The 20976-nt window shown below is 42.9% G+C and overlaps 2 protein-coding genes across 3 annotated transcripts in view; both read left to right on the top strand.

Moving 5' to 3' along the window:
• LOC127599366 (zinc finger protein 614-like) overlaps window positions 1-20976 on the top strand; it is a 150148-nt gene that overhangs the window by 76761 nt on the left and 52411 nt on the right. The gene's annotated exons all lie outside the window — the stretch shown is intronic.
• tanc1a (tetratricopeptide repeat, ankyrin repeat and coiled-coil containing 1a) overlaps window positions 1-20976 on the top strand; it is a 57930-nt gene that overhangs the window by 1713 nt on the left and 35241 nt on the right. Inside the window, exons 3-7 of one of the 2 annotated variants that reach the window (XM_052062992.1) lie at window positions 802-996; window positions 4052-4144; window positions 6497-6627; window positions 10281-10575; window positions 14880-15161. In XM_052062992.1, the coding sequence (XP_051918952.1) occupies window positions 802-996; window positions 4052-4144; window positions 6497-6627; window positions 10281-10575; window positions 14880-15161 (996 nt within the window). Of the gene's footprint in view, window positions 1-801; window positions 997-4051; window positions 4240-6496; window positions 6628-10280; window positions 10576-14879; window positions 15162-20976 lie in introns of those variants that run through there. The other variant, XM_052062993.1, reaches the window with a different exon arrangement.

Raw genomic sequence — 20976 nt, 5'->3', positions numbered from 1 at the left:
TGTGGATTCTGGGAATGACAAATTGTTCCTAAGATACCCTGAATGAGGTATTTTGAAGGTGGAATAGTTTGAACCAATCAAGAAATGTGTCACAAAGTAAATAAGAAAATCTATATTCATTTGAAAATTCAATTGTGAGTATTTGACAACTTCGGTAATGTTATAAATACTTATTATTATTATTATTATTACTTCCCAAGGTGTAGCGAATGAGTTGAATATTTTGGAGATGGGAAAAGGTTAAAAAAAACCTAAAGGAGGAGGGAAATGTGCTAAAATGCCTTTCTTTTCAGGGGAATGTTTTCGTGGAAAACAGACTGAAGAACAAGGTTTTGTTCAGTAGATATGAATACGGCATTTTGTTTGGTTGCATCTTTCAGTAGCGGCGAAAAACCACAACAAAAGTAAAACGTAGTTAAATAGATAGTAGTGTGGGACAATAGGAAAGAAATGGGAATTTGGACACAGGAAATTTGGAATACTGTCGTGAAAAGTGTGAAAATTTGGGAAATGTGGAAAAATAGTTTTCAAGATGTCGGGAATGAGCTGAACATATTGAATTGGCATTGGGAAAGTGGGAAAACTTTGTTGTGGAATTGTGGGAAAAGTGGTAATTCTGTGGACATCGAAAGAGGTTTCTAACCTATCCTGAATGTTTGTCTTCAAGTTCGATTGGCTTGAATCAATTGGTAAAAGTGAAATGTGTAAAAATATTTTTCAGGTGCAGAATAACAGACAACTACCAACAGTTCATGTTAATGGCTTGAGACTCCATGTGTGTCTTTCTCCTGTCTTCTGGAGGTGGCGGCGTACATCCTCCCAACACTCTGCAGCTGAGGTGCGATGGTCATGCCCCGCACCTGGACAGCGGTTACCACGGTAGCCGTGCTAGGTCCAAGCCACTGACCAAGGGGCTGTCCATTTCTTTGCCCTCCTCCCCTCTACTCCCTCGCCAAGACTGCATAGTTCCATCCCATTCCAGCACCAAGTTTCAAGGTGGGTGCACTTGAAGGTACAAGCGCATTGAAATGATGACAGCCACCTGAGCTGCACCGAAAGTGGAACGCTTGCTTTAATGGCTTTGTCTTGATTAGTGTGCATCTGTGCGTTCAGCTGCGCCATACGCGAGACAGCAAACACACATGGATGCATACAGGCGAGGCCCAGAGGGGCCCAAACACGTGACAGATTGTCACTGTAAATGATTCAACATGATGACTTCAGGCAATGAATCACAATTAGTTGAGTCTCCTATTTCACTTGATTTTGTCTGGAAAAGGTTCAATTGCGATGAAAAGCTGGATTTTGATTTCGTGTGTCTTGGGACATGCTCTCATAAAGCTTCCGATTCTTTATTGAATGATACAAAATAACTACACTGTCACAAAAACACACTATGTCAAAAACATCACCCTGAACTGGTCAGCAGCCAATTGCAGGGCACATATAGATAAACATTCACTCTCACACTATTCTAAAAAACTCATTTCAATGTATCCAAAATGAATGCCACCGTCGTTTTAATGAAATTCTAACAAACTAAAAAAAATTTGCATTAATGTGAACATGACGTCAACCACAGGCGAGCGTGATCATCATCAACCAACATTCTATTCTGGAGGATATGATTTGCAGCTTTTTTTTTAATGATGAGATCTTCAAAAAGGTCTTGTCATGCATGCATGGTTTTAAAATACACAGCAGGTGGCAGTGTCCAATAACAAAGCAGAGCCATTGAGGGAAAGGGAGCGTGGCTCTCGTCTTTCCTCAATCTCTTCGATCCATTTCTCAGATCAGAATTGAAACTTGCAAAAACAGTAAATGCATCGTTCAACGCAATTCATACAAAAAAACAAACATCACGATTCGCCCGCAAGAGCCGTTTTCTTTCTCAAAATATTTTGTACACCTCTCAAAAGTAAATAGTTGTGTCACTGAACGTGTCAGTGCTATAAGAAGGTGTATGGATAAGACAGTCAAATTGCTTCGTCATGTTGTCAATAGTGGAGTGTGCTCCGGAGGGGTTTCAAATGTAAACTGCCGCTTAAGTTTTGATTACAAAATCTGAATTTTTAATGCAAAAGTTAGACTTTTATTTCTGTGGAAGATTGTTTGCAAGACACTGGGCAAGATTCGCATCTCACTTTGTTTTTTTAACTTAATTTGTTGACAAACCATCTCGCTGTGATACAGAAAGGAAAAGACAGCTCTGCATCGCACAAAGACAAAAGAAAATCTTTCAATCATTGGTTGATTGAATGCTTCACACATTTGGCATCGTAAGAAAAAAAAATCAAGATTCAACTGGAAAAAATGTCTTTAGATAATGTATAGAATGTGCCTGACATATTATGACAACTCGTTAAACCACTTTGCATGTGAAGATTTATCTGGAGAACTAATGCCAACATGTTGTGGAGCGTGAAACAATTCAAGTCACACATTTTGAGCAACATGACACCAGGAATCGAAAATGTCAGAAACAGGAGATAATTGTACATAATCATTTGCATTAACATGGCAAAGCATTTGCATCTTGCTCAGAGACATTTTGAGAAATTCAGTTCTGGTCTGAAAAATGTACCAAAGCAACTGAGAAGAACTGTAATAGCCTTGTTTCTATGGAAAGTCATTTGAGCATTTATTCCAGTATGTATTTAACACGTGAAGAACCTAATACGGTATACATGAAGCAAGATGTAGTTACCTTACTGGATACACCGAAGTTGTCCTACTAGTGACAACAAAGACTGTACTAGTACATGGACCTTGAACTGTTAAGATATGGAATAAATGCTCAAACAAGCTTTCATATCTTTCTCACAGTGTAATCAAAGACAACATGAAAAATCACTGAAATGCCCTGAAATCTCTGGGATGGCCAATTAGCAGCCTGCAACCACGATCTAAGTGGCCCTTTGATTAAAAAACAAAATGGACACCCCCCACACCCCAAAACGGGGGGGGGGGGGATAAAGGGAGAAAAACAATCCCAGAGAAAAGGCAACCCCCCCCAAACAAATAAATAAATAAATGCTGAAAAAAAGAAAACATGTCAATATGTGACTTTGTGTTTGCAGAACCGCAAATATGCATTGACTCTAGTTTTGAGTTGTAATATCACCATTCACCAATAGATGGGTTATTTGCACTTGCACTGGGTCTTATAGAACCCTGTGCTGCGACATGAGTCGGCCAAATATGTTTTTTGCGGACTGGGAATGATAGGCGGTGCAGAAAAAAAACAGCACCTCAATAATATTACAGTTTTGAGTAAGTTGAATTTTGTTTAAAGAAATGCACAAACTTCCACTTCATGTTGGTTTGCTGTTCAACTGTTCAACTGTTTTGTGCCGTCCTTGAATTGTTATTTTTATATTGCATGTCATACATTTGGTTAGAAAATGTGTAGTGTGGTGCCCGAGTAGTTATGGTTATAAAAATTATGGCCTTCTCCAGCAATTAAGTTGCCCATCCGTGCCCTATCTTTTGCTTTCTTTTGGCACTTGTGTCCAAATCAGCTGTTTAACGTTGCACTAGCCTGGCCAGTGTAGGCTCTCTGACTACATACTGTGAACACAACTCACACACTGACCAACCCTCGGTGTGAAAATTAATAGAATTTCAGTGTTTTCATTATGAATGACGTACAGTCAGACCTCAAGAATCTGTGCTTCAGAGGCGGCTCAGATGCTGTTGCATAAATTGAGACACACCCACACATCAATAGTTGTGCACTGTCCCTGGCTCTGTACACACAATCACACACACACTCACACACACCCACAAACACAATTAATATATCACAGATTAATGCCCACGTTCCAGTGAGCACTAAAATGTTTACATGGCACATCATATGGAGATATTGATTTATCCTACAGGGACATGATTTAAATTCACCGCAGATCTTATCCGGAGAGGTTTAATCTCTCTCTCTTTCATATTCCTCCCTGGCTGCACTCTGAAAAACCCTCCCGCCCATCTCGCCTTCACTCCTCTCCCGCTCCTCCCCTTCTCCTTCTCCTTCTCCCCTCCACTGTGGCCGAAGGACGGGTGAGGAAGCTGGACTATGCGGACGGCTCGTGCGACTCGAGTGGACCTCTCGTCTTCGCCTTGTGCTGTGGCGAGACAGACCACAGAGGTGAGAGTGAAGCTGTGAGTGTGTTCAGCATTGTGGCTGTTTTGTACTTAATGATGAGAGAAGGTATACCGCTGAGGATAATGAATGGGATAAAGGTGAGCGATGTGATCCGAGGGTCTGTGTGCATGTGTGTGTGTGTGTGTTTTGATACCATCAGGAAAAATCTGAATAAAGTTCCTCCTTCCAGGTGAAACAAATGGTGTCAATATAATCTTCACAGTATATGAAGTCAATCACACGCCTCGAACCTCGGTGTAATCTTTCTGAATAAATATCAATAATGCAGGCGGGTTTTCATATTTGTGCATGGAGGGAGCTATACTCTCGGAGGATTTTTTTGTATTTATTATTATTATTATTATTTTATCGGGGATTTTCTATCCCGGTTGCCAGGCACCTTTCAGCTTCCCGTTTCCAATGGCAACTGCTAGATGATTTGATGAATCGTTTTGGACATTCGCGGTGTCCTCGTGTTACTCCCGATTGAGTCTTCGTGCTCTGCTGACTAAATGCAAAGTTTTCTTGCCACCCCCCACCCACCACCAACCCCACCCCCTCAACCCATTCCTTCATTCTCTCCCAAGCTGTGAAGTGAGAAGTGCATAGAGAAAGGCTCTAATTGGGGAGCCTTGTGAAACAAAATGCCCAGGCCTGCCTATTAAAATTGACCTTCTTCCTCTCAAGGCTCGTGTTTGACTTGAATGTGAGGGTGATTCAAAGCAGTAACTTTACAAAGGTACAGAGCGAAACGGCGTGAAAGAATGAGTGCGAAACAAATGTGGTGTGTGGATGCAAAGATGTGTGCGAGGCGGCGTGAGCTGTTCTTGTTATCTGAGATGTTCTGTCATCCTGTTTGTAAGCCTACTCAATATGCATGTTACTCAGCCCCGAACATGAGGTGCAAGAACATGCCAAGTAAATTGCTCAGCTGGTTAAAGACGCAAACCACGATTTTGAAGAGTCTTTATTCTGTGGAGAGTTGAGCACCTGTGTTGTTGTCGTGGGGTTGGAGGTCAAAGCATCAAGGAGCCTTAACTCGTGATAAATGAATGCAGCATCTGTCCTGCATCAGGCAATCTTGCAGGAAGCAAAAGCCAACGCTCTGCATCTCTCTCGTCACCGAGCTCATTAAAATTCACAGGCTGTCTTTTAACCACGAGCACCTGGCCAACTCTCTACCTCGCACAACCTTGTGATGTTACCTATGTAAGCCCCTAAAGCATATGCTTAATTCCTTCAGACCATTCCGTGCACCAGTAGAATGACTAGCGCGCACAAGAAGCGGCATGTCTTAGTCAAGGCCACCTTTATCGAGTTCACGTCAAGTCCGAGGTACAAAAGTCAGAGTACAAGTGAAGCCCGAGTCCGCAAGGTCAGAGTTCAACTCGGGCAGAGTCCAAGGCCGCTTGAGATCAAGAGTCATTAAGACAATAAAAATACTATATTCACGAACACAAAATCAGAAAAATGCCATCATTCTTAACACTCTTCTTAGATGGCATGGAACCCTTTGCTGTATTGACCGTATGTGCAGATAAACAAAAACAATGACCTCTTTTTGTGGTGTGTCAAATAAAGTTCGATTTGGTAAATTGTGGATTGCTTTATGTTTGTTTTCTTTTTTTGAAGACGTGGCTAAGACCAGCTTTCGATGGTTGGTAAAATCAAATTTCATAACCCTGCTGTTGGCTGACATCGCTGAAAGAAAAAGACCGCGTGCTTTGGTGCTCGCGGTCCTGTTAACCAATCGGAGGGCTAAATTGATAATCTGAAAAAAATTACTTCAAGTTCCTTATGAAGGAGGAAATTTACTGTATGTTCAGGAAGAAAAACATAGTTAAACTCGCTTGAGTCGATAAAAATATTTTAGAGAGGCAAAAGCCGTGGATATGCTCCCAGTAAGGTCAACACGCATGTATACTAGGTGGGTGAGCTTATGATGTTCCGAGTGCAGCTCGTTGGTTTACTTAAACTTGTACTAATAACCCAAAATTGGTCCAGGTGGTGGAAAAAAAAACGTAACGAGGAAGACTGCCATTCTACTTGTGTGTTGAATTGTCCTACTAGGCAATGAGCATCCTAGCGCATGGCCCTTAAGCTGGATTTGAAGGATATGGGATGAATGCTCAAACGGTGCTACCTCACCAGGGGACTGTAAAGCTGCTCTCAGTGCATTTCTAAACAGGGGAATTTGGCGCACTGACCTATGGATGCGATGCTCACATTCCACGGAGGCTGCCGCGCAGGAAGCATGATTAAGAGGCCTACCTATGACACTTATTGGCCTGTTCTATGCATGTACACTGAATGTGTGTGTGTGTGTGTGTTTGTGTGTGTGTGTGTGCGCACCAGACCTCCACGTGGAGCCCCAGCTGGGCTCCTCCCTTTCTTCCCAGGAACTGATGACCAGACTATGCTTCTTATTGGGAGACGCAACGCCCAGCATCGCTAGCTCTCCTATGGAGGACCGGAAGGAAAAGAAGGTGAGACGGCATCTTGACTTACTCTTCTGTTGTTGGCCTATAACAAGAAGGGGTTGCTAAATTTTCTTCATGTTTTCATTCATTCATGTGCTACCTGTAATTTGGGCTGAATATCAAACGTGATTATCATCTTTGAATTCAGTCAACCATTTAGAAGAGATTTCTACTTATCTGCAATATGGATTATGTTGCAATCCTTATGAATGTCATTTGAGCATGATTTCAATATACATCTTAAGGTCCATGCACTGGCGTGCTCTTTGTCCCCACTAGCATGACAATTCATTCCACTTGGGGAACGAAGAGTCCGACTAGCAGAATGGCTGCATCTTATTAGTAATGTTTCTTCATTACTAGTGACACTTTTGGCCTCCTAGTGCACAATCAGATCTTACTAGTAAACTGCTGTGCTGCCCAATGGCCTAACTCGGCATGATTCAGATAGTAGTAGCCTCTTGGACCTAATAGTAGAATCGAAATTCTACAACTTAGCGTCTAGTACTTAAAATCATGATTAGTAGTACACAGTAAAACCGACACATTTTTCCCCTCACTTTGAGCTGTATTTAAATTGTTTGGAATACGATTGCTGCAATGTATTTAATATTTTAGATATTGATCTTAACGTCCACGCATTAGTACACAACTGACTATTGTCGGTGTCCTACTCTGTGTCCGCGAGTTATTGAAGGTGCTTGTGGTGCCATCTCTGTGCCTTGGCCCATTTAGCCAGCCTCATTTCACCACCTGAGCTCCAGATCCAGTCAGTTTCACCGAGATAGCAGGGATCACGTGAGGAATGTGGCTTGTCACGGGCTGGCTGGGATAGATTAGGCTCCAGGATAATAGGAACATCGGTGAGCTGCTTCATTTCTCTTCACCCTTCGCATTGCATAAATGTTGCATCAGTGTTAGAAGACCCGAACTGCGTTTGATCAAACTGCCAAGATAAAAATATTATGAGAGAGGCTAATTTTCCCTGTGGGTACGATGTACTAGAAAAACTATCCAAGCCTGTTCTTTTGTACAAATATGTCAAGGTTCACTTACCATTGATAGGAAAGGTCCCACACATTGGACTGTGTGTGATGACGACTGACCACATAAATGCACATTGTAAAATGAAGCATTTAGTAACATCAACTCCTGCAGCCAATGCTATCCTAGCTCTTTTTTGACTTTTGCTATTTCATGATTGTCAAAATGGATTGTCTTTACTTGTTGAATGTTTAAAACCCCTCAATACAGCTAATGGCCACATAAAAAAAGCACAATGGACATTTTTAATCTCGCTCCTAATGTTTCAGTTTCTTAATTTTTTTACATTCATACTCTTTATTATTCCCCCAGGGAAATCTAAATAGAATGAAAAACATTGCATAAAAAATAACATGACCTATCTTCTTCCAGCACTGATTTGTAAACACTGTACTGTGGGTAATGGTCCAATTTCACTTCATTGGTCCATAAATGCTTTTTCTTATTTGCTAGTACGAGTGTTTTTTGAAGCTAAACTCCCCACTCCCAGTTTTTTGGGCTGATCTTTCAAAAGCCACAACCTATACTCTGCTGTGAATAGATTCACCAAACCTACCAAAAGGAAAAAAGAGACTCTCTTCTGTTGTAATCTGAAGTAGAACATGTAGGTTGGGTTCTCCAAAACAATGGTTTCTGAACAAAAAGTGGAGAAAACATACTTTTTTAAAAAAGAAACAGACCAAGCAGAATAGTGACATTGACACATATTTTTTCTGTTTTTGTGACAACAACAACAAAAAAAAAGAAGACTGAGAAAGGACTTTTCCGGGCAAAATAATGGATTTACAAACTGCTTAGTGAGTGATCCTGACATCCTGCGTGGCTCGATTTGAACGTCGGTGGCTTTTTTACATAGTCTTCATCATTCACTCTATGAACAGTGCCATCTTTTTCATGATCACAACACACATATGGTGACAAAAACAATAAAATGCTCTTCCATCAGATGTCAGGTGAGAGTTTTCTAATCCAAAATATGAACCTGAGATCAGTAAAGTAGCGCAACTAGAGCAGTGATGCTTCACCTTGTTAGAGGTATCGAACCCAACCAGTTCATATGCACATTTACCGAACCCTTCATGAGTGAAAAATAAAAGTTTTTTTAAAATTCAAGACATAAAAGAATACATTTATTAAAAACTGAAAAAACTAAACACAATTAGTCTAAGTATAAAGTATACAGTATTTTTTTAAATTGTGCACAAAACGATCCAGCCAGTGATGGCCAAGCAGGCATGTCATAACTAACTGACATGTTGAGTCGGGTGTGTCTTAACCTCCATGGCAGAGGCTCTGTCAAACAACTGAGACTGATTCACTGAATCCCTCGCATTCGATCGAACCCAGGTTAAGAACCACTGAACTAGAGTTTATCATCAGCGATTGATATTCATTTTTCTGTGACAGTGACCAGTTATATTCTATTCCAAGATTGTTCCCATTGTTGATTTAAGAAAAACAAACCAGACAGTGCTCTATCTCATTCCTCAAATTTGGTTCCCCATTTTTAACCTTGGCACAAACTATAATAAGTCTGTCAATATCACTATCATCCACATATTCACATGAAGTGTTCCCTGGGTTTTCTGCGCTCAAATGTATCCTTTCATTTCTGAAGAATATCCATCTCTGTGACGTTATCTTCCATCATGAACAGTCGTGCACGTCAAATGAGTGTTTTTTTTTCTTTGCAAATGCTGAATGTCAACAGCGCAGGATTCATTTGAGAATCTAACCAGCTGTCCTGCTGAAACAAAGGGGAAAATGTCAGTTACAGTGAAAAAGTTAAGTTTGTCATTAGACGTGAGAGCAGCACACATTTGTCAACTAGTGTGCAGTTTTGCCTCTCTAGTAACTAGGAGTGGGCGGAATGGTGGTCGATTGGTTAGCACGACTGCATCACAATGCAGAGATGTAGGCTCCGGTCTTCCTGTGTGGAGTTTGCATGTTCTCCCCGTTCCTGTGTGGGTTTTCTCTGGGTACTCCGATTTTCTCTCACATTCCAAAAACATGCATGGCAGGTTAATGGAAAACTCTAAATTGTCCATCGGTGTAATTGCGTGAGAATGTTCTTCTATGTGTGCCCTGTGATTAGCTGGCGACCAGTTCAGGGTGTAACCCGCCTACTCCCCGAAAACAGTTGGAATAGGCTCTAGCATTCCCGCAACCCTCGTGAGGATAAGCGGATTAGAAAATGGATGGGTGGATGGATAGTAACTTGAGCTACCTACTAGCATGCCAAAGTTGTTGTACTCGTGAGGACAAAGCGTATAGTACTCCATGGACCTTAAGATATTGACAAACTGCTTTAAATAGGGAGGAGGAGTACTAGTGGCATTTGTACTCTAGTAGACCAAAAGTTGTAGTTAAAAACAAGCTGACTCATAAGGCAGTCGTTTTAATGGTGCTATTTGAACATTCTACAAATGTGCTGAATTGCGTTGTAATTGTAATGAGGACTAGGATTGTACAAGTCCAAAGATGTCGAATATGAAAATACTCATCCCTCTTTCCATACGATAAATGGCAAACACTGCAACGGAGAAAACTTAGACCTGTGGTTGTAAATTGGCCCACCTGACTTATTCGTAATTGGTGTCTCTTTTCATTTTCAGGGTGATACTTCCGCTCAGGGAGGAAGCCCCAGCTCCACGTTGACCTGCAGCACCGCCTCTCCTTGTTCTGAGAGTCCCTCATCCACTTTGAGCAGCAGTAATGTGTGCCATCCTTTGGCCCTGCCTTCACCTTCACCACACGGTGGCTCCAGCCTCAGCCCTAGCGGGACGCTCTCCAGCCCCGTTCGCAGCCCCGCTCAATTTTCTCCTGCTGGACTCGTCTCTGGGAGCAGCCTCGGCCCACCTCCTCAAAGCCCCACCTCCACCCTAGAGAGCAAGGACAGTGGAATTATAGGTGAGATTTGTTCAGCTTTTATGTTGACAAGATAAGACATGTACAGTGCACCCCCTACTATGTCACATATTTTTATGCAATTGCTTTTTAATGGAATTTTAGAATTCAATTTAAAATTGTGCGTCTTTGGTGTGATATGATGTTTTGCCACAACATGCCAGGCAGCACTGAGGTCAACAAAAGAGATACAATTTCATTAACAGCAATAACATGCATAGAAGTAAATATAACTTGTCATTCATTTCAATAGGAACATTTACCTCAATTTACGATCGCTTCAAATAATAAACAGGGTCGCATTTGTTAAGGTACCCCTGTTTATGTCTGTGGGTAATGTTGTATCCCCCTGTTTGTATGTGTTGCTGCAACATGTGTGTCAAATTAGCAGTTCCATCTATGCTAATTTCTGTGAGCCCCCGTCAGAGATTTTCTCGGACAAAGCTAAAGAAACGACTCGGCACACAGGAAAATTGTCTTCAATATCGCCGGGAGCGGACCTCTGAGAGCGAACGACGGTTGTTGCTCCGTGATCACACTCAAAGTCCCGTCTCCGCGAGTTCCACATTTTATTGTAGCATATGCAAAATACAAGAAAAACACTGGCCCCAAATTTGCATGCCGCACCCCCGGTCCGGACCTCGGTAGTGATTGGTTACCTGTTTTTCAAACTTGAACCATCAGTACATTGGCGATTTTCTTTCTGGTCTACATCAAATTAGCATGTTGTAGACTTTGCGGATGGTCAATGTCGTCTGAGCGCGACGGGTGTTCTCAACTCGTCTTTTGTTGCTCAACCGCTCTTCCAGAATTATTCATTCCCCTTTTGTGACCGAGTTTCGCCCTCTCCCCCATGATCGCCCACCTGTATTGACGTGATAATTGTGGACCTCAACAGCCCGCCGGCCACATGGCCGGCGCCTTTGTGTGTAGGCATTTGGGGGTGCTGGATGTGCCCAAATAAATGAAACTTTAAACATGATACAATTTCGCTCATAGATTCTTCTAACAGCCCCTCTATGACATTTCACATTATATGCTAGCATTAAGCTAGAAGATTTGAATACAATATATGTTTTGGTTGAAGATTTTAGTGTTTAGATTTTTAACTCTTGTTTTATGAAGCAGTTTCACAGTGAAAAAAAAAACTATAACAAAACAAGCTGTGAGGGTGTGAAATATGTCTGCCATGATTAATGGGGTTTCACTGTACTTACTATTCGCCTAGCTGACTTGTAGCAGACCTTTTAGGTGATGCAGACAGGAAGTTAGATGAACCGTCACTTAGCTGCAAGTCCTAGTGAAATGTGTACTCGCGTCCCGCAGTTTCTGTGTGTCGCCTGTGCCACTTCAGCCTCAAGGCTTCAACTCCCTGCTGTCAAAACTGGGACACTGCTGTCTTTCTTGCTTATGGGTCTGATGCTCCTAAAATAGGACAGTTTTTTCTAAATAGACTCTGTATTTATAGTTAAATACTAAAGGGCAGAGGCTGCATCAAGAATAAAAGCCTTTGATTGTGATCATTTTAATAGAACAAGTTGGTTTATTTTGCTCAGTATGCTGGTCGTGCAGTCTGTGTAAGATATCCTTTATTTGTCCCGCAATGGGAAAATTACAATCAGACTTCAGAAAGGAAAATGCTGGGTACGGAGAGGGGGAAAAAAACACGCTTGAACTATCCTCTTCTGAGGATAATTTAAGTCCAGGATAAAAAAAAGACCCTAGCACATAAATAAGCATATGACAGTTACAACAAGTCACAAGACATAACATGTAATAAGGGGGAGGATGAATAGGGGGGGGGGGGGTCACCGTGACGCGGCCGAGATGACCAGCTGCACGGATTCACACGAGCGCTCTGCATGTCGAACCACGTCACTGGGGAAAAAGAATCGGAGCGATGAAGACAGTGATAAGGATGTGTATGCGCGTGTGGTTGTCCAGTTGTGTATGTGTATGCGTGTACAGGTCATAGCTGCTTCATTGAGGTCTGCTCATCATGAAGACAGTCCCGGCTTATCAGTCCATGGCCGAGAAGGAGGGGGGTGATGGTGGGGGCCCTAGATTCCATGCGTACTTCCATCCAGGGGAAAGGCCAGATACCGTTGTTTGTTTTGGAGGGACGGTCGCCAACAATTTCAGACGGCCTTGAGTCCGTGGTCTGTATCTCTTCACTGGCGCCGATCAGCCCGAATCCGAAAACTCTTTCCGCAGCGCGGATTCCAACTCCTCCGTGTTGTTGTCGATCGCGCGGAGTCGCTCCAAAACTGCAACAATATTGCGTTTGAACTCAGTCCCCGCTTGAGTCTGAGTGTTGGACATTCGCGCCAAACCATCCAGAATGACTGGCAGCCTCTTCACTTCCAATAAAGCCGCTCCCGTCGGTTGAATTTTGCGATAGAACAGAAAGCTGCCAACACCAAACAGCAGCATACCTGTTATATAAAGGCCAATCAGGGTGTCCCCCGCCTACTGCCCGGAGACAGCTGGGATAGGCTCCAGCACCCCCCGCGACCCTAGTGAGGATCAAGCGGTTAGGAAGATGAATGAATGAATGAATGAATGAATGTAGATGTCTTCCACATCCTCCACGGACAGTATTGCCAGGCACACCAGTCTCCACTTTCTCCATGGATCCAGGGCGTATCCGGCAGCAAATCCGGAGGGCAAGTAGCACTGCCTGCTCTTTCCGTCAAAAAAAATTTGTTTATTGCATCGGGAGACCAGCCAACTAATTCCATGTTTAGTTCTTCAGACGAAAATACGGTAGGAGGCTAGGAAAAAGTTAGACAAAGACAGCACAAAGACTAAGTGGCGAGCAGGGAGAGGGTGCGGGGTGGGCGCAGGAGCTGTGCAAAAAGCGTCCGCCTTAGTGGAGAGCCAATCAGAAAGAGGTGTGTTAGTTTGTGCAGATAGGATTTTAAAACTGCTTTTTACAATAAACTATTAAGGGGATAGGAAGTGAGCCCTGCCATGAATAGTTAAAATATGTGACCCACAAACAAGTTTCATTTAATAGGCTATATTGCTAGCTTAAACCCTATACCATATACCAAGAACTATGATCCCCAAATAGCTTAATAATGGGCTTGCACATAATTTGATTTGGAAAAAAATGCATTGGAAATGCACATGTAAATACACATATGGCAAAGACTTGGACACTTCCACGGACACTCTAGGCTAAACTCAGTTGAGTTTGATTACTTCTATGTTATGTCACTAACACCAATTACTGCTTTCTGATTAGCCAGGACCGTGGTGCCATCTTGTGGCATCGGAAAGCCTGACAGAAAGAGCATGAAAAATGGGCAAATATGTCGCGAATAGCTCAAGATAGATTCAACAATGAATTTGTGAAATACAGAATAGCATACTACGAAGATGCCAGGTTCGCTTTTAAGTGGGGGAATTACCGTCAAGGTACCACTTGACGAACGTGTGCCCCAACTTTTTCAAATTAGGAGCCATCGCCATGGTTGATTTGCAAATGCCTGAGATGCAAATGCGTCCGACACGTCGCCGCCTGAGTGAAGTGAAACAAAGGAGTCGATACGCTTTCTGCCGTAAAAGAACTGAGGAGGTTCCTGGCTACACTCACTCAACCACGCTCTTAGAGGCACACTTCCAACATTTTGCTGTTGCTGTTGTGAGTTGTCCAAACTTACAGTAATTCCGCTTATAATAAAATTAGTTTGTTCTCTTTTCTTGTTTTTATAGAACATACGGTGCTATTTTTTACTTTACATTTTTATTTTTATTGGACTCACGGGAGTTGGCTGGTTAGCATGGCCACCTCACAGTGCAGAGGTGCAGGGTTTGATTCTGTCTCCGGCCTCCCTGTGTGGAGTTCGCATGTTCTCCCCGGGCTTGCGTGGGTTTTCTCCGGGTACTCCAGTTTCCTCCCACATTCCAAAAACATGCATAGCAGGTTAAAGAAACACGGAATTTTCCCTAGCTGTGATTGTGAGCGTGGATAGTTTGTCTATGCGTGCCCTGCGATTGGCTGGCAAACAGTTCAGGTGTACCCCGTCTCCTGCCCGAAGACTGCTGGGATAGGCTCCAGCTCCCTCGCGACCTTTGTGAGGATAAAGCTGAATGGATGGGTGGATGGATTGGGTATTATTATTATAATACATATAAACAGTAATATTATTGATTTTAGGAGGTGTCTGAAAGAGATTATTGGCCTTTGAATCCTTGCTTGGTCGGGGAACAAATTAAATTCTTCAGTCAAGGTGCCACTGTATTTGATTTTTGTTCATAAAGCTGGTCTACCTCGCCAATCTTCCTCTTGTGGTTTTCAGCGACCATCACGAGTTCTTCTGAGAATGAGGAGCGGAGCATCTTGAGTTCAGATCTGACTGCGGACGAAAACCCAGGGGGCGGTGTCATCGTCAGGGGCCAGGCAGGCGAGGACAACCATCATGGGCTCCCGCGGAGTAATCCCACCATCCAACTTGAGGAGTCATCAGTGAGAGTCGATATTAAGGAACCCAGGACACCCCCCCCACCCAAGAGACCCCTCCCACAACGTCACATACACAGCCATTCCTCCTTGGTCATGCCCCGTCCAAATTCTGTGGCAGGTACCTCTAACACATTGTTCTATTAATCTTGGTTGTCACAGTAAAGTATGAATCCACCAATGCTGTTCCAACTCAAATTCTGCTCATGTCTACTAAAATAGATCTATATTTTTATATTTACCAGTGTAGTTTATGATTTCATACACAGCATATGCCTTGACTCGAAAAAGGTTGGAAAACAGACCGTAACGAACAGGGAAGTGTAGTCGCCATCCATGGGAATGAAGAGTGGGAACTATATTCTTGCGCCATAGGTTTTGTGGAAATATTAATGTAGTTAAGGTCGCGCAGTCTGGCTGTTCATCTGATGATAGATGGAGTGAGAACTCCTTGCGCCATGTGTTGGCCGGACGAGCGGTGAGCAGTGCAATTGAAATGCCCTGTGAGGCTGTCATAAAACTAAATCTCTTACCTCTCCTGTCACGATGAGTGCTGGTGCACAAGGCTCTTCTTCCTCTTCTTCTTCTCATTCCCTTAGATGTCTATTCATTTGTGCTTGCTTTCTGGTGCAGGCATAAAAGAGATTCCCCAAGGAGTGGATTCACAGTCAAGCCTGCCAGTTTCTTCTGTCAGCTGGTGCTTTCATTTCGACAGCCGAGATGAAATTGAGGATAAAGACAAACTGGGCTGCACAGTACTGGCTGGGCTTGCTAATATTTACTCCACATGAAAGTTGAGAACATAGTGTATTGCTCTAAATTTAAAACAAAGCTTTACGTCCGCAACACAGAAATTAGGTTGCAGTAAAAAAACAGGCATGATACAGAATGTAAAACAGCAGTAAGGCAGTAGGGAAGGCAAAGAGAATAGATTGATGATGACAGCAATGTGCTAAACTGAGTCTTAGGTGATGAATAGCATTCTTCTTTTGATCTTATTCCACACTGTCATTTTGCCATAATAAACCGGGAAGCACTAGGATGGACACGTTTGGAAAGCTGTTGGAGCATTTATTCGCTATCCATGACATCCAGCTTCAGGTCTTCTTCTATTGCTCCTACCACTACTACCGCTACTATGTACAGTATGTACAGTACAGTATGTTCTTTGTTCTCACTAGTAGGACAATTCAGCACACTAGGGCACAAAGCTTTTGCACTGCTACTGCTACAGTAGAGCGAGAGATCGACAGGCGGATCGGTGCAGCGTCTGCTGTGATGCGGACGTTGTATCGGTCTGTCGTGGTAAAGAAGGAGCTGAGCAAAAAGGCGAAGCTTTCAATTTACCGGTCGATCTACGTCCCAACCCTCATCTATGGTCACGAGCTATGGATCGTGACCGAAAGAACGAGATCCCGGATACAAGTGGCCGAAATGAGTTTTCTCCGCAGGGTGCCCGGGCTCTCCCGTAGAGATAAGGTGAGAAGCTCGGTCATCCGGGAGGGGCTCAGAGTAGAGCCGCTTCTCCTCCACATCGAGAGGAGCCAGATGAGGTGGCTCGGGCATCTAATTAGGATGCCTCCTGGACGCCTCACTGGTGAGGTGTTCCGGGCATGTCCCACTGGCAGGAGACCCCGAGGACGACCCAGGACACACTGGAGAGACTATGTCACCTAGCTGGCATTGGAACGCCTCGAGATCCGCCAGGAAGAGCTGAAAGAAGTGGCTGGGGAGAGGGAAGTCTGGGCTTCCTTCCTAAAGCTGCTGCCCCCGCGACCCGACCCCGGATAAGCGGTGGAAAATGGATGGATGGATGGCTAAGAAATGTGTTTTTGCTCAAATTGCTTATTTGTAGTTTTTTTGTTGTTGTTGTTGTTTAGTGGTGTGTATCAGAGTGTGTTTTTGCTTGACACAGTCTTTAGAATAGTTCAGAAAAATATTGCGCTGCATGCCATACAAGTGAAGACTACAAAGTATCATCACAAATAAGTGTATTTTAAAGCCAATATTCAATTTAGTTTTGCCCGAGGCAGCTAATGCAAAAAATTGCACGTGAATAATGTGTGGCCTTTGAGTGAGACATTATGATTGTCGCTCCAGCCCTAAATGCTGCAGCCCAGCACAACCCGATTATTGGGTTTTTGCACTCATTTATGTATAATTCTGAATGGACATTGCTGCAATACAGTATTTACGGCCTACTGTATATTTGTAGAATGAAGCGCTGCCGATTATAATGAAAATGTCAACTAATAAAGAATGTTTTCTTCTATCGTGATTCTACATCGCTGCTCTTGCTCCTGATGGCGCACGATTAGATTTGGAGAAGCATGATTATTATTAAGGCCTCTATAAAAAGACATTGAAGCGTTTATTCAATGTCCTTGAATTCAAGCTTAAGCTCCACATACTCGTACATGTTTTGTCCACATTACAACAATTCAGCGCACTGCAAGAGCAATCCGCCCCCCGGCACCCCACTGTTTGACATTTCTGCACACTAGTATGACAACTACATGCCACTGGAGAGGCATAACCAATTGTAAGGATTAGGATGCTACTAGTAGGGTCCAGGGTGACAAGTGTGTGATTAGAAGCCAACGATTACAGTTGAAACACTACTGCGAACTTGTTTAGCAACTTCGTCTTGCTCGTGTTGCTGTGTCTTGCTGCGCTCCAGTAGTAACACTGGTACGTCTAATTAGGAGGCATGTGTCAAACTTCTTCGAGACTCTACTTGTTGCACTAAAATGCACACCTGTAGTTTTTCCTCATTAGTAAAACTCTACTTGAAGCAGAAACGTTACCCAGTTGTGGGGAAACAAATCACTACTTTTGAGTGCACCCTAGTCTGCGCTGAGTTGTCTTACTAGAGAGGACAAAGACCATCCAGTACTAGTATGTAGATCTTAAGCAGGATATGAAGTTTCAGCTCCATGTCTGTATTTGTGCAGATGTCAACTAGTGCACAGTTTGGTCTCACTCATAAAATTTAGTTGACCTACTTGTATATCCAATATCATGCTAAAGTGGAGGAGGCAGGGGGAACAAAATTTGTTAAAACACATTCGCCCAAGCAGCGTGTACCAAATTGTCATACTAATGAGGACAACGAGTGTTTCGGTACAGGGTCTTGAAGCTAGAGATCAAAGCTATGCTGTATGCTCAAGCGCTTTTCCATAGGCCACTTTCTTGGCTGTGAATGAGGCACATTGTAAAGTAGCTTTAAAAGGGGCTTACTTAAATGCAGCCCATGTCATGATTGCATTCAGTCATATTTCCACAGTCGCTAAATAGGTTCATATCGTTTTGGACGTCAGTTGTGTTGACTTTGTGGATAGAAGCAGATTTTCTACCTTTTGAGGCAGGAGCATCCAATTCCATTTGAAGAGCGACTGCTCGCGATTCAAATGTTGTGCAGAGTTGGTGTTAGGAGGTTTGATGGGTGCAGGGGCTGAGTTGACCTTTGAATGCGGGGAAGGATCAACAAGAGGTGGCAGGTAATCTGTCACACTGTCATCAGCAGTGGATGAAAAAGGGAGGCAGCCTTGTTGTGGGTGACGGGGATGTTGTCAAACTGTCTGAAAACAGGCCCCCCCGCCCCCCTTGCTCACTCTCATTTGTGGTCCACTCAGCAATTTGGCCAAGCAGTCTTTAGCTAGCAATCTTTCTCCTCCCACGCCACACCTCCTTCACACTGTTTCTCCTGTTCACACCTCGTACTGAAGATGTTCTCTCCATCCTCCATTCTCCTACTGGATGCGTGATCCTCTGTATTTCCATTCTTCTAAAGTCATTGTTTATAGATTAGGAAAGTACATTCAAGTATCTGCAGTATTAGCAAAAGTTGAGTGTGTCTCTCTTCATGTTGCTTTACACGAACAAGTGTCAGGCATGGAATTATAAAGACAGAGGTACTAGGGAGCATTAATAAAACAGTAAAGGCTGCATTTATCACGGGGTTGCGCTGCAGGATTTCATACAGGTGAAACCCTGCAATATGACGAGATTGTATAAAAACATTTTAAAATACATTTAAACTGACTAAAACATGCATAGAAATGTAAATATAAACCTTAAAAAAGTATTCCTTAGCGACTGTTCTTACACTCACGCTGTCAAGAAATGAGCCGATCGTAGAACACAAAATCTAGAGAAAACGAAAACCAAGAGTCGCTCGCCCGCTTCTCAAAATAAGATCCCGCATGTGCTTGCTTCAAGCTGTTTAATTGTTACCCTCCGTTAAAGTTTCCCTTAGAAGTGACACATTGAACAAAAGAGTGTAAAACCTTTTATATTTAATCACCTAAACGTTCAACCAAATCATTTTGTCAAACAAATTCTGCTAGCTTAATGCGAACATAATGAAAATGAGCAAAGATGTTACGATAATTGTAAACCTTCAAACAACTCCTACTTAAACTCAGCAACACAAACAGAGCAAGCAATATTATTAGAACTACAACGAATAGCGTTGGTGATAGCAACACATTCGGAGACCCCAGTGCCGCCTTACATGTGGCACAACAAGGGACTACACTGAAGGCGCTCAACTCCAAATTCAGACTTGCCTGGATACTGTCAGACCCCAGAAAGAAGAATCACTTAAGAATTGAACTGCAATCTAGCGTGGCTTTGCCATATTACCTTTTCCATTAGAGCGATTTGATGATGTGTTTTCACAAACGCTAGGGGATACTGTGGATTTACTGGCACCGCTGGCTGCAATTCTTCAGCCTGAAACCAAAATTGCGCAAAGCTTTAAACCTATAAGAGCTCAGCGATGTGCTACAGCTTCCTTGGATCCTCTGAGATTAATGGAGGCTGCGTCAAACGCGGGATTTCCATGATTGTAGTCAGGCCAGGTCATCATCTGTCCAGTGGCTGCACTCGTTTCATGCGTTTGCTGTTTGACTGGTCTAGCCGTGTAATCTATTCAAGTGTGGTTTGACCTAAACCTTTTTTTTTGTTGGTTTGTTTTACCACTCTGAAAAGGAATTGTGCAGTGTTAGATAGATAGATAGATAGATGTTGTTGCCCCAACAGAACTACTAGAATGCTTGCTGACAGTATAATCTATCGCAAGACTGCAAGGAATGTCTTAAATACTGTGGAGAATAAGGCATGGCTGACCTCTAAACTCTACTATATGAGTGGGTGGATGGCAAAGGCAGACGTGGGAGTAAACGACTCCACGTTTTTTCTCCTGCACTACATGTTCTTTCTTCACTTTCTTCGATTTCATTGTATGATGGCGCTAAACAGTCCAACTTTCTGCTGCAATGTCATTAGTGTATATCCCGTATAAAAGTGTACATTTACTGTCATTTATTCTCAAAATAACTCAACACATGGCCATGTCTAAACTGTTGACAACAAACGTGAGTACATGTCAGAGTGAAAATGTCCACTTTGGGCTCAATTAGCCATTTTCCCCTCCCCGCTGTCATATGACTTGTGTATGTATGTGTGTGTGTGTGTGTGTGTGCGCGTGTGTGTGTGTTCCAAGGTCTCAGGCGTGAAGGGGGGCAAGTGTGTTACATTTGCTGCTCTCACCATCTACAAAGTATCAAACACCGGCAGTTCGATATGGCACCTCAGAGCAAAGGACAGAACCGTATAAAGATTGCCCACTCTTGAAAATTGCCCTGAAAAGATATCATAAAATTAGAATCAGCATTAGAAAACTGAGGAGTGTCGTCATTTTTATGAGATTGTCTGTGACTATAAATTTTGACCAAATTTATATCAAACGAAGACGACAAGACGTGATGATGTTTCTTCCTCACTCCTGACTTGGCAACGTCACCGAGTAGTTATCATGGAGCGGCAGAACGGATTATTCCTCATGTTTCCATGGAGACATTAATGAAGTCAAGCCATTAATTTTACACGTCTGAGCTTTTGTACTTGTACAGTTTGTGCATTTCTTTACC

This window comes from Hippocampus zosterae, chromosome 4, assembly GCF_025434085.1.
Source record: "Hippocampus zosterae strain Florida chromosome 4, ASM2543408v3, whole genome shotgun sequence".
NCBI lineage: Eukaryota > Metazoa > Chordata > Actinopteri > Syngnathiformes > Syngnathidae > Hippocampus > Hippocampus zosterae.
The sequence above is the reverse complement of the archived record's forward strand: the minus strand, read 5'-3'. Positions and strand labels throughout refer to the sequence as shown.